Below are 14,903 nucleotides of genomic sequence, written 5' to 3'. Positions count from 1 at the left end.
AAACATGGTAAAAAAAAAGTTTTCTAAGAGGGAATAAATTAGCGACATTGTTATTACTCTTAAGAAGAAAGAAAATAAAGAAAAACTTGCACACAACTTTGCAGTGAAGTTGCACTTTTTATAATATGCAGCGAATACAATGCAACTTTAGCAGTCTAGTATAATTTACACACATATTATATAGTTCTTTCATGCATACATACGCACAATAATAGAAAAATGTATTTAATTAGCAAAAAATAGCACAAAACAATTAGCATTGGTATTACCCTTAAAGAATAAAGAAAATAAAAAATAAAAAAAATCACAAAATTAGCATAAAATGCACTTTTTATAATATGTAGAATAAATATATAAGAGTGAAGTTTCTGTGCTGTAATGTAATTTGTACATGTAGTACTTGCATGTATACATTTTCACGCACTCAACATCCGAAAATACACGTAAAGAAAAAAAACTCAACTGAAAAAAAAAATCTGCACATGCAAAAAACAAAAGCAAACACATGGAAAAACAGCATGCACGCACGAAATTCAGCCCAAGAACGAAATCGACTGACCCAAAATAGATGTCAATCAAATCCAAACAGCCCAATACCACCAGCAAAACATGACAGAAAAAAGAAAAACTACACAAATCTTAAAGCACAATCCAAGGGCCAGAAAATCGATTGACCACAAGACAAAAATTCAGCTGACTGAAATCTAGCTAAATTGAAGGTTTATACATACATAGACGGCCGGAGTGAATTACAGTAGAAAATAACTAAATTAAGCAACAAGAAGAAACACAGACGAGGAAGCGAAGTTACGCATCGTCGTGCGCACCTCCTGCAGTCGGAGCATCGCCTAGCTAGGAGATATCCATCTTGGCCACTAAAGTCTGGTATCCATGCAGCTTCGTGAAAATTGCGAGCACGCACGAAGCACCCATTGTGGCACCGTGTGTGGTGGACTTATGATGATGTCTCAATAGTCGAACTGCTTGTACGTGGTGAACGTCTGGCCGAACTTCCACCAAGCCGGCACGACGTTTTCGAAGAGCAGATACTGCCCGCCGGTGGTCGTGACGGCGAAGCTCAGCGCCTGGCCGGCAAGCCCGGAGAGGCACTGCCAGTTGGCACCCCAGTTCCTGGACATCTGGATCCACCCCGTGTTGGAGCCCTTGATGGACGCCATGGCCACCGAGCCGCTGCCGGCGACGTTGGTGATGAGCACGAGCTCGAAGTAATTGAAGCCGGCGATGGTGAACCTGACCCCGCCCTGGCGCCAGCACTTGACACGCTGGTAGAGCACGGGCACAATGCCGGCGCGGTAGATGGCGATCTTCTCCCAGGCTGGCTGCGACATGTCAAAGTGCTGCCGCGGCGTGTTGCACCAGCCGCCGTTGTCGCTGGGGAGGGCCCAGTTGGGCGGGCAGAGGTTGGTGGCCGAGACGGTGACGGCGGTGCCGGGCTTGCACCACCGCGTCTTGCTGGTGTCGCAGATGATGAGGTAGCACTGCCCGCACGACGCGCCGTCGTTGAACAGCGCCGTGCTGAGTGCCGCGTTGTCGACGCCGTACCCCTGGTCATACAGGTTGCTGTACCCGCAAGCGCCACCTGATGATTAATTGATTAGAGAAGAGGACTGTCAGTTGGGCGAGCGCTCATTGGCAGCCTCACATGAGCATACCTTAGCTAACATGTGACGACTGGGAAATGCTAGCTAGGTGGCTTACCCATTGTGCCGGAGGCGTCGTTCCCGCCGTAGAACGTGGCGTGCGCCGGAGACCAGTCGGCCGCGGCGAGCGCAAGGCACGCCGCGAGGACGGTGCCGAAAACCAGCGAGGGCTTAGCCATGTCCATGGCAATGTACGTTGCCCGTGATCGATCGAGCACGAGACAAGGACAAAAACTTGTGGTTCGAGCTAACGGTGAGGTGACGACGATGGTGTTGCTCAAAGCCAGTGCGCTTAAATAGAGGACGAGGTGAAAGCTAATTTGATGGGAGGAAGTTTATTAATGGCCACAGAGAACTCCCACAAAAGTTAGCTAGCTAATTGTTATGCTCTCTGGGATCATTGACTTTGGCGTGTGGGATTAATCGCGCACCACTGACGGATCAGGCCATTGTTAATTAGGTTAAGTTATAGTTATATCCTTCCATTCTATCTGACCTTGTGATATGCATGATTAATCGATTAGAAAGATTCTCAAGGCCACGAACTGGAATCAGCTCTCAGTTTCCACACCGGTTCACACATTAATCTGTCCACTGCATGTTGTGTATGACTTGGAAGGTTGGGCAGCCGAATCCTCAGAAACAATTGCCAACTGATTAATCCTGTAATGTTCTCGATGTGTTTTTGTAAGGATATAGAGTATCACTCTGTTATAAAATGTGTGTTGATTAGTTGAACTTTATTCAAGATTGCCCTTAATAGTTGATAGACAATTCGTTAGCCGGCCGGAGGAGTGGCCGGATAGATCATCATATTCAGAAGACGCCGGCCCATGCTAACGTGCCAGTTGTAACTCCATGTTGGTCTGCAAGTTAGAAACGAAGGAACTATTGCTTAATTATTACTATTATTATTTAGAGCAGAAGATGCTACAGTATGTCTCTGGAATTTCGACGGGTTTTGGAAATTAATGTCAACTCTTAATAGTATGACTTGTACAGTTCTTTATGGAGTTCAAAATTAATGCCGACGATCTTAATTCTTGACCTTGCTATCTGGAAGTAAAATAAAAAACTAATTTTTTTGAGGAACCGGCAGGAGCACTGCCTTTTCGTATAAGAAGAAGAATAAGGTTTATGTACAAGAGTGTTTTATGTATAAGAAGAAGAAGAATAAGGTTCATATAACAAAAGACTATCTGGAAGAAGAACAAAAAACTAATATGTCATCGCATCAAAATTGTATTGTTGGCACGAATGATATTAGCTATGACACCCCCACTGCAGGAGGTCTTTGTATTAAACGAAGGGGCTTGGAATTTGATCTCAGTGAATTTATGTCCCAAGGTATCAGATTTTCTTTCAAGTCGTTATGTGGTGTACGTGGATTCTGTGGTAACATATTACATGAATGTGTTGTAATTAATGAATTTGTGTTAAACTGAGAGCGGCTAAACCGCCGGGGAGTGTTGTTAACATTGTCAAAAGATAAGTTTTGTTTGTTAATAGTTAGCCCTCCATAAAGAAACCCTAGCCACCACAAATTCTAGCGTTGCGGGGCCGAGGAGAGGGGATTATTGTCTTTCGTCTTTTGTGCAGTAGGTTTTTGTCTCGCGGCGATGTCGAGCTCTAGTGATGGTGGTGTCATCTCGAATAAAAGTCCTTTGATTTTAATCCCGTCTCGATGATGATTACTGCGGCATTGTAGAGGAGCCTAGAAGTTGTTGTCCCCGTTGTTCTTCATGGATGATGGGGTTGGTTGTTTGTGTTGTCCATCGGCGTGGCTCCATGTGCATCGAGGACGGCAATCGCGAGCAAGATTGCCACCTTGGTCCGACTATACTACCGCGGATGTGTGCCTAGATCAGGGACATGTCCCAAGTCGATTGCTATTAGCGGTTCCTAGTAGAACGTGCCAACTCCATAGTGCACGCATACTCCTACTAATGAATCCTGACAATGTGCAATATGCAACATTTCTTTTGTCTCATGTTATACGTTTTCGAGTTCAAGGTGGATACTTGTCACCTCGTTGGTATCTCGTCATCTCTTCCAAACCATGATACGGATTCTCGAACCGGATCAACGCTTAACCCAAGTCATATGACTATGTGTAAGGGCATTTCCCGCCTTAAGTATTTTTGTGTTGATGACAATGCAATTTACGGACTAACCGTGTGTCTAAGCTACACAGGTTTACTTCATGTGGCACAAGACGGTTAGGCAACCCCTCCGGACGAAAAAATCGAAGACAGATTTTCCGACACTTTTATTTCTTTGGTCATAAGAAATCCATACTATTAAGGAGTACGCATCGGAAGGTACTGTGTGAATCAAAGCACGTACACACTCATATTGCACCCCATAATTCCTTCTGTTTGAGAGTGAGAGCACTCACTTCTAACAAAGTGCAGCTTTTTACTCACTCGCGGTTGTACCGACTGTAGTAGCGGTTATACCAACTTGGCCAGTACTTCTGGTGCAACCACCACCAGAGGGGTGATTCCCTCTGGTAGTAGTACTCCAGTCTCCAAGCTGTGGTGAAGTGGTAGTACCGCTGTCTCACTAGCAGTTGTACCATTGGGTACTTAGCCACCACCTGAATGCTACGCACAGCGGTTGTACTGGGCCAACTACTGGAATCGGGTGGTTCCATTCTATTGGTGGTGCGGTAGCTGGCGGCGGTGGACCGGTTATCCCGGATGGCACTTGCACCCCGGTACAACCGGTGGTCTTGGAGCAGTTCTACCGCTCTAGACTTAGCCACCACCGAGGCGCTGGTCTGGTGGTTACACCGGTCCTAGTACCTGCTCTTGTACCGCTCACGGGTAACACCGTGTTGTACTCGATGCGGTACTAGGTAGTACTTACCAGGTTGTTCCTGCTGAGTCTGACTCAGCGGTACAACGGTGGAGCTAGGGGTTGTGCCACTAGGTACTCTGCAGTTGGGGAACCCACAAAAACAAGTTGTACCTGAAGGAAATATGCCCTAGAGGCAATAATAAAGTTATTATTTATTTCCTTATTTCATGATAAATCTTTATTATTCATGCTAGAATTGTATTAACCGGAAACATAATACATGTGTGAATACATAGACAAACATAGTGTCACTAGTATGCCTCTACTTGACTAGCTCGTTAATCAAAGATGGTTAAGTTTCCTAACCATAGACATGAGTTGTCATTTGATTAGCGGGATCACATCATCAGGAGAATGATGTGATTGACTTGACCCATTCCGTTAGCTTAGCACTTGATCGTTTAGTATGTTGCTATTGCTTTCTTCATGACTTATACATGTTCCTATGACTATGAGATTATGCAACTCCCGTTTACCGGAGGAACACTTTGTGTGCTACCAAACGTCACAACGTAACAGGGTGATTATAAAGGAGCTCTACAGGCGTCTCTGAAGGTACATGTTGAGTTGGCGTATTTCGAGATTACGATTTGTCACTCCGATTATCGGAGAGGTATCTCTGGGCCCTCTCGGTAATGCACATCACTATAAGCCTTGCAAGCAATGTAGCTAATGTGGTAGTTGCGGGATGATGCATTACATAATGAGTAAAGAGACTTGCCAGTAACGAGATTGAACTAGGTATTGAGATACAGACGATCGAATCTCGGGCAAGTAACATACCGATGACAAAGGGAACAACGCATGTTGTTATGCGGTTTGACCGATAAAGATCTTTGTAGAATATGTGCGATCCAATATGAGCATCCAGGTTCCGCTATTGGTTATTGACCGGAGACGTGTCTCGGTCATGTCTACATAGTTCTCGAACCCATAGGGTCCGCACGCTTAAAGTTCAATGACGATTATATTATGAGTTTACATGTTTTGATGTACCGAAGATGGTTTAGATTCTCGGATGTGATCGAGGACATGACGAGGAGTCTCGAAATGGTCGAGACATGAAGATTGATATATTGGACGACTATATTCGGACACCGGAATGGTTCCGGGGGTTATCAGATGTATATCGGAGTACCGGGGGGTTACCGGAACCCCCCGGGGGTTTAATGGGCCACATGGGCCCAAAGTGGAGCAGAGGAGGGGTTGCCAGGTGATAACCCACAAGTGTAGGGGATCGCAACAGCTTTCGAGGGTAAAGTATTCAACCCAAATTTATTGATTCGACACAAGGGGAGCCAAAGAATATTCTTGAGTATTAGCAGTTGAGTTGTCAATTCAACCACACCTGGATTACTTAGTATCTGCAGCAAAGTATTTAGTAGCAAAGTAGTATGATAGTAAAGGTAACGGTGGCAAAAGTAAAGATAATTGTTTTTGGGGTTTTGTAGTAGTTGTAACAGTAGCAACGGAAAAGTAAATAAGCGAAGAACAATATGTGAAAAGCTCGTAGGCAATGGATCAGTGATGGATAATTATGCCGGATGCGATTCCTCATGTAATAGCTATAACATAGGGTGACACAGAACTAGCTCCAGTTCATTAATGTAATGTAGGCATGTATTCCGTAAATAGTCATACGTGCTTATGGAAAAGAATTTGCATGACATCTTTTGTCCTACCCTCCCGTGGCAGCGGGGTCCTTGGAAACTAAGGGATATTAAGGCCTCCTTTTAATAGAGAACCGGAACAAAGCATTAGCACATAGTGAATACATGAACTCCTCAAACTACGGTCATCACCGAGAAGTATCCCGATTATTGTCACTTCGGGGTTGTCGGATCATAACACATAATAGGTGACTATAGACTTGCAAGATAGGATCAAGAACACACATATATTCATGAAAACATAATAGGTTCAGATCTGAAATCATGGCACTCGGGCCCTAGTGACAAGCATTAAGCATAGCAAAGTCATAGCAACATCAATCTCAGAACATAGTGGATACTAGGGATCAAACCCTAACAAAACTAACTTGATTACATGGTAAATCTCATCCAACCCATCACCGTCCAGCAAGCCTACGATGGAATTACTCACGCACGGCGGTGAGCATCATGAAATTGGTGATGGAGGATGGTTGATGATGACGACGGCGACGAATCCCCCTCTCCGGAGCCCCGAACGGACTCCAGATCAGCCCTCCCGAGAGAGATTAGGGCTTGGCGGCGGCTCCATGTCGTAAAACGCGATGAAACTTTCTCTGTGATTTTTTTCTCCCCGAACGTGAATATATGGAGTTGGAGTTGAGGTCGGTGGAGGTCCAGGGGGCCCATGAGATAGGGGGGCGCGCCCTATAGGGGGGGGCGCCCCCCTGTATCGTGGACAGGGTGTGGCCCCCCTGGTGTATTTCTTTCGCCCAAAAATTCTTATTAATTCCAAAAAGTGCCTCCGTGGATTTTCAGGACATTCCGAGAACTTTTCTTTTCTACACATAAAACAACATCATAGCAGTTCTGCTGAAAACAGCGTCAGTCCGGGTTAGTTTCATTCAAATCATGCAAGTTAGAGTCCAAAACAAGGACAAAAGTGTTTGGAAAAGTAGATACATTGGAGACGTATCAACTCCCCCAAGCTTAAACCTTTGCTTGTCCTCAAGCAATTTAGTTGATAAACTGAACGTGATAAACAAAAACTTTTACAAACTCTGTTTGCTCTTGTTGTTGTAAACATGAAAAGCCAACATTCAAGTTTCAGCAAATATTATGAACTAACCATACTCACAATAACACTTAGGTCTCACAATTACTCATATCAATAGCATAATCAGCTAGCGAGCCATAATAATAAAACTCGGATGACAACACTTTCTCAAAACAATCATAACATGATATAACAAAATGGTATCTCGCTAGCCCTTCCTAAGACCGCAAAACATAAATGCAGAGCACCTTTAAAGATCAAGGACTGACTAAATATTGTAATTCATGGTAAAAGAGATCTAGTCAAGTCATACCCAATATAAACCAACAATAATGAATGCAAATGACAGTGTGCTCTCCAGCGGGTGGTTTTTAATAAGAAGGGTGATGACTCAACATAAAAGTAAATAGATAGGCCCTTCACAGAGGGAAGCAGGGATTTGTAGAGGTGCCAGAGCTCGATTTTAAAATAGAGATTGAATAACATTTTGAGCGACATACTTTCGCTGTCAACGCAACAACTATGAGATGGCTGTATCTTCCATACTACATGCATTATAGGCAGCTCCCAAACAGAATGGTAAAGGTTTATACTGCCCCAACCACCAACAAGCATCAATCCATGGCTTGTTCGAAACAACGAGCGCCTCCAACTAACAACAGCCCTGGGGGAGTTTTGTTTAATTATTTTGATTTGCTTTGATCTTTTTGGATCATGGGACTAGGCATCCCGGTTACCGCCCCTTTATCGTGAATGAGGAGCGGAGTCCACTCCTCTTGAGAATAACCCACCTAGCATGGAAGATATAGGCAGCTCTAGTTGTAACATGAGCTGCTCGAGCATACAAAACAGAATTTCATTTGAAGGTTTGGAGTTTGGCACATACAAATTTACTTGGAACGGCAGGTAAATACCGCATATAGGAAGGTATAGTGGACTCATATGGAACAACTTTGGGGTTTAAGGAGTTTGGATGCACAAGCAGTATTCCCGCTTAGTACAGGTGAAGGCTAGCAAAAGACTGGGAAGCGACCAACTGAGAGAGCGACAACAGTCATAAACATGCATTAAAATTAATTCACACCGAGTACAAGCATGAGTAGGATATAATCGACCATGAAGATAAATATCATGAAGGCTATGTTGATTTGATTCAACTACATGCGTGAACATGTGCCAAGTCGAGTCACTCAATTCATTCAAAGGAGGATACCATCCCATCATACCACATCATAATCATTCTAATAGCATGTTGGCATGCAAGGTAAACCATTATAACTCATAGCTAATCAAGCATGGCACAAACAACTATAATCTCTAAATGTCATTGCAAATATGTTTACCTCATAATAAGCTGACTCAGAAATGATGAACTCATCATATTTACAAAAACAGGAGAGGTGGAGTTCATACCAGCTTTTCTCATCCCAATAAGTCCATCATATATCGTCATTATTGCCTTTCACTTGCACGACCGAACGATGTGTATAAAAATAAGAGTGCACGTGCATTGGACTAAGCTGGAATCTGCAAGCATTCAACTCAAGAGAGAAGACAAGTAATATGGGCTCTAAGTTAAATAAACAATAATGCATATGAGAGCCACTAAGCATTTTCAATATGGTCTTCTCGACCCCCAAAGGAAAGAAAATAAAATAAAACTATTTACACGGGAAATCTCCCAACAAGTAAAAAAGAAGAACTAGAAATCTGTTTGGGTTTTCATTTTAATTCTACTACAAGCATGGAGATTAAACTAACTAATTTTGTTGGTTTTTCTTAAGGTTTATCAAACACACAAGAAGAAAACTAGAAAAAGAAATTTAAACTAGCATGGGTAATACAATGAAAGAGTATGAGCACCGACGACTAGTGTGTGAACATGAATGTAAAGTCGGTGAGAAATACGTACTCCCCCAAGCTTAGGCTTTTGGCCTAAGTTGGTCTAGTACCAAGGACCGCCTGGCTGATATCCATAAGTGAAACCGGGGTCGTACTGAGATGCAACGGCAACCATCTCCTGAGCTGCAGCGTGTTGGCGAGCTGCCTCCGCTCTCCTCTTGTGTCCAGTGGCTTCTTCCCTGGTGACAACATATCTTCCTTTTGCCATATAATCAAAAAGGTAGGGAGCAGGAAGAGTAACATGGGTGACGTTGCGTCTGTCATAGATTAGTCGATATTGGAGGAATTGTTCATTCCTCCTAAGAAATTGATGATTGACCATAGCTTCAGAATCCAAATAAACAGGAGGTATTATCATATCCCCCTCTTGTGGGGCTATACCAAGATAATTAGCCACACGAGTTGCATAAATTCCTCCAAATAAATTTCCCTTTCTACTATTATTCTGCAACCTACGTGCAACTATTTCCCCCCAAGTTATAACCTTTATAACCTAACACAACACTCTTGAGGACACAAAGATCAGGGACACACATATGACATGCTTCATCTTTACCGTTAATGCATCTACCAATGAAGAGAGCAAAATAATGTATAGCAGGAAAATGAATGCTCCCTATGGTAGCTTGTGCTATATCCCTGGATTCTCCCACAGTAATACTAGCAAGGAAGTCTCTAAATTCAGATTTATGAGGATCATTAATATTACCCCACTACGGGAGTTTGCAAGCAGTTGTGAAATCCTCTAAGTCCATGGTATAAGATGTATCATAAATATCAAATATGACACTAGGGGAATTACGCGCACAATTATATTTGAACCTCCACACAAAAGAATCAGTCAATTGATAGTACTGCAGACACTTATCTTGTAAGAAGTCCTCCAGCTCGGCATTACGCACATATGCGTTAAATTCCTCCTTGAAGCCTGCTTCGATCATAAAATCATCGGATGGCCACTCACAAGCTCGTACATCTGCGTCCCTCGGCAATTCAACATCTTGCTCACGTATAGCAATCCTGGGACCTTTCTTCACCGAAGAACCACCTTGGTACATTCTCCTAGAGATAATTCTTTTTCTGAAAAATTTCTGAAATTTTAGTAACTTCAAAATAAAAGTGAATAAAACTAAACAAGATTGGTAGCAACTACTCCTACAAGTGCCTAGAGCCTATATCATGCATTAGAATTGCTTGGGACCTCATAAATTTGACATGCAAGCTCAAGAACATGGTCACCTATGCAGCGAAAATTTGCAATGAATATAGCACTAGAACAAAAACTAATTGGACCAATGAAGGAGTCACATACCAAGCAACAATCTCCCAAAGTAGTTTTGTGAATGGAGCTTTGAGCAAGGAGATCAAAAATCGCAGCAAAATGAGCTAGAACTCGTGCTTGAGCTGGATGGTGATTTTTTTGGGTAGAAGATGAAGTGTGTGGGTGCTGGCATAAGTGGAGGGGGGCTACCAGGGGCCCACGAGACAGGAGGGCGCGCCCTATAGGGGGGGGGGGCGCCCTCCACTCTCGTGGCCTGGTGCTTGCCCCTCCTGCAATGTTTTCAGTGCCTAAAATCCTCAAATATTCTGTAAAAAGTCATACTAAATTTGTAGGGCATTTGGAGCACTTTTATTTTCGGGATATTTTTTTAATGCATGGATAATTCAGAAAACAGATGAATAATGCTATTTTTGCTTTATTTATTCTAAATAACAGAAAGTAAAAAGAGAGTACAGAAGGTTGTGCCTTCTAGTTTCATCCATCTCATGATCATCAAAATGAATCCACTAACAAGGTTGATCAAGTCTTGTTAACAAACTCATTCCGAATAACACGGAACTGGAGAAATTTCGAATAACACTAAGTTACCACAACGGGGATATGAAAATCCCCAACAATAAGAATATAATACTTTTTCTTGACAGTAGGGAGAGGAAATTCAAAACCTCCAATAATAATAGTTGGAACTTTTCCAATATAATTGATGCTATGAACTTGAGATTGTTTCCTCGGAAAGTGTACCGTATGCTCATTACCATTAACATGAAAAGTGACATTGCCTTTGTTGCAATCAATAATAGCCCCTGCAGTGTTTAAAAAGGGTCTACCAAGGATAATCGACATACTATCGTCCTCGGGAATATCAATAATAACAAAGTCCGTTAAGATAGTGACATTTGCAACCACAACAGGCACATCCTCACAAATACTGACAGGTATAGCAGTTGATTTATCAGCCATTTGCAAAGATATTTCAGTAGGTGTCAACTTATTCAATTCAAGTCTACGATATAAAGAGAGAGGCATAACACTAACACCGGCTCCAAGATCACATAAAGCAGTTCTAACATAATTTCTTTTAATGGAGCATGGTATAGTTGGGACACCCGGATCTCCAAGTTTCTTTGGTAATCCACCCTTAAAAGTGTTATTAGCAAGCATGGTGGAAATTTCATCTTCCGGTATCTTTCTTTTATTTGTGATGATATCCTTCATATACTTAGCATAAGGATTTACTTTGAGCATATCAGTTAAGCGCATACATAAAAAAATAGGTCTAATCATTTCAGCAAAGCGCTCAAAATCCTCATCATCCTTTGTTTTGGATGGTTTAGGAGGAAAGGGCATGGGTTTTTGAACCCATGGTTCTCTTTCTCTACCATGCTTCCTAGCAACAAAATCTCTCTTATCATAACGTTGATTCTTTGATTGTGGGTTATCAAGATCAACAGTAGGTTCAATCTCTACTTCATTGTTTTTTCTAGGTTGAGCATCAACATGAACATTATCATTAACATTATCACTAGGTTGATGCTCATCACCTGATTGTGTTTCAGCATCAGAGATAGAAATATCATTGGGATTCTCAGGTGTGTCTACAGTAGGTTCACTAGAAGCATGCAAAGTCCTATCGTTTTTCTTCTTCTTCTTTTTAGAAGAACTAGGTGCCTCTAAATTATTTCTCTGAGAATCTTGCTCGATTCTCTTAGGGTGGCCTTCAGTATACAAAGGTTCCTGAGTCATTCTACCAGTTCTAGTAGCCACTCTAACAGCAAAGTCATTTTTATTATTTAATTCATCAAGCAAATCATTTTGAGCTTTAAGTACTTGCTCAGCTTGAGTAGCAACCATAGAAGCATATTTGCTAATGAGTTTAAGTTCACCTTTACCTCTAGCTAAATTATCGCTCACGCATCCTATCTCGAAAGCATTATTCTTTAAATCTCTACCAACATAAGCATTAAAACTTTCTTGTCTAGCCATAAATTCATCAAATTCATCTAAGCATGGGCTATGAAATGTAGTAGAGGGGATTTCAACTTTATCATATCTATAGAGAGAATTTACCTTTACTACTTGTGTTGGGTTATCAAGACAATGTGGTTCTTCAACAGGTGTTATATTAAGACCATGTATTTCTTCAACAGGTGGTAAATTCTTAGCATCTTCAGATTTAATACCTTTTTCTTTCATTGATTTCTTTGCCTCTTGCATATCTTCAGGACTGAGAAATAAAGCACCTCTCTTCTTTGGAGTGTGTTTAGGAATAGGCTCAGGAGTTGGCTCAATTGGTTTAGGAATTGCCTCAGGAATTGGCTTAGGAAGAGTCCAATTATTTTCATTAGTCAACATATTATTCAACAATATTTCAGCTTCGTCGACTGTTCTTTCCCTGAAAACACAACCAGCACAACTATCCAAGTAGTCCTTGGAAGCATCGGTTAGTCCATTATAAAAGATATCAAGTATTTCATTTTTCTTGAGAGGATGATCAGGCAAAGCATTAAGTAACTGGAGAAGCCTCCCCCGAGCTTGTGGGAGACTCTCTTCTTTGATTTGCACAAAATTATATATTTCCCGCAAGGTAGCTTGTTTCTTATGAGCAGGGAAATATTTAGCAGAGAAGTAATAAATCATATCCTGGGGACTACGCACACAACCAGGAGCAAGAGAATTATATCAAGTCTTAGCATCACCCTTTAACGAGAACGGAAATATATTAAGAATATAATAATAGCGAGACTTCTCATCATGAGTAAATAGGGTAGCTATATCATTTAACTTGGTAAGATGTGCCACAACAGTCTTAGATTCAAGGCCATAAAAAGGATCAGATTCAACTAAAGTAATAATCTCAGGATCAACAGAGAATTCATAATCCTTATCAGTAACACAGATAGGTGAAGTAGGAAAAGCAGGGTCAGGTTTCATTCTAGCATTAAGAGATTGCTGCTTCCATTTAGCTGATAATTTCTTAAGATCATATCTATCATTGCAAGCAAAGATAGCTCTAGCAGCTTCTTCATTCATAACATAACCCTCAGGAACAACAGACAATACATAATCATTGGGAGAATTTTCATCATCACTATCATCAATAATAGCATCTTCAATATTTTCATTCCCCCTAACTCTAGCAAGTTGTTCATCAAGAAATTCACCTAATGGCAAAGTAGTATCACACACAGAAGTAGTTTCATCATGCATAGCAGAAGTGGTATCATCAATAACATGCGGCATATCAGAGTTCATAGCAGTAGTAGGTTTAGGTGTCGCAAGCTTACTAATAACGGAAGGAGAATCTAGTGCAGAGCTAGATGGCAGTTCCTTACCTCCCCTCGTAGTTGAGGGCAAAATTGTAGTTCTGTCGTCTTTCAAGTTCTTCATAGTGATCAACAGATGTAAATCCCAAGTGACTCAAAGAATAGAGCTATGCTCCTTGGCAACGGCGCCAGAAATTAGTCTTGATAACCCACAAGTGTAGGGGATCGCAACAGCTTTCAAGGGTAAAGTATTCAACCCAAATTTATTGATTCGACACAAGGGGAGCCAAAGAATATTCTTGATTATTACCAGTTGAGTTGTCAATTCAACCACACCTGGATAACTTAGTATCTGCAGCAAAGTAGTAATGATAATAAAGGTAACGGTGGCAAAATTAAAGATAATTGTTTTTGGGTTTTTGTAGTAGTTATAACAGTAGCAACGGAAAAGTAAATAAGCGAAGAACAATATGTGAGAAGCTCGTAGGCAATGGATCAGTGATGGATAATTATGCCGGATGCGATTCCTCATGTAATAGCTATAACATAGGATGACACAGACCTAGCTCCAGTTCATCAATGTAATGTAGGCATGTATTCCGTAAATAGTCATACATGCTTATGGAAAAGAACTTGCATGACATCTTTTGTCTTACCCTCCCGTGGCAGCGGGGTCCTAGCGGAAATTAAGGGATATTAAGGCCTCCTTTTAATAGAGAGCCGGAACAAAGCATTAGCACATAGTGAATGCATGAACTCCTCAAACTACGATCATCACCGAGAAGTATCCCGATTATTGTCACTTCGTGGTTGTCGGATCATAACACATAATAGGTGACTATAGACTTGTGAGATAGGATCAAGAACACACATATATTCATGAAAACATAATAGGTTCAGATCTGAAATCATGGCACTCGGGCCCTAGTGACAAGCATTAAGCATAGCAAAGTCATAGCAACATCAATCTCAGAACATAGTGGATACTAGGGATCAAACCTTAACAAAACTAACTTGATTACATGGTAAATATAATCCAACCCATCACCGTCCAGCAAGCCTACGATGGAATTACTCACGCACGGCGGTGAGCATCATGAAATTGGTGATGGAGGATGGTTGATGATGACGACGACGACGAATCCCCCTCTCCGGAGCCCCGAACGGACTCCAGATCAGCCCTCCCGAGAGAGATTAGGGCTTGGCGGCGGCTCCGTGTCGTAAAAC

At 41.8% G+C, this 14,903-nt stretch overlaps 1 protein-coding gene across 1 annotated transcript; it reads right to left on the bottom strand.

The window, feature by feature from the left end:
* Positions 1–968: 968 nt before the first annotated feature.
* Positions 969–1,846, bottom strand: LOC123078204 (expansin-A31-like). The gene is made up of 2 exons (XM_044500622.1): positions 1,720–1,846; positions 969–1,600 (listed from the first exon to the last, which is right to left on the bottom strand). Exons 1-2 carry the CDS (start codon positions 1,844–1,846, stop codon positions 969–971), a joined length of 759 nt encoding a protein of 252 aa, XP_044356557.1.
* Between the last annotated feature and the right edge of the window lie 13,057 nt (positions 1,847–14,903).

The sequence above is a fragment of the Triticum aestivum genome, chromosome 1B (genome assembly GCF_018294505.1).
Source record: "Triticum aestivum cultivar Chinese Spring chromosome 1B, IWGSC CS RefSeq v2.1, whole genome shotgun sequence".
In the NCBI taxonomy this organism is placed as follows: domain Eukaryota; kingdom Viridiplantae; phylum Streptophyta; class Magnoliopsida; order Poales; family Poaceae; genus Triticum; species Triticum aestivum.
The sequence above is the reverse complement of the archived record's forward strand: the minus strand, read 5'-3'. Positions and strand labels throughout refer to the sequence as shown.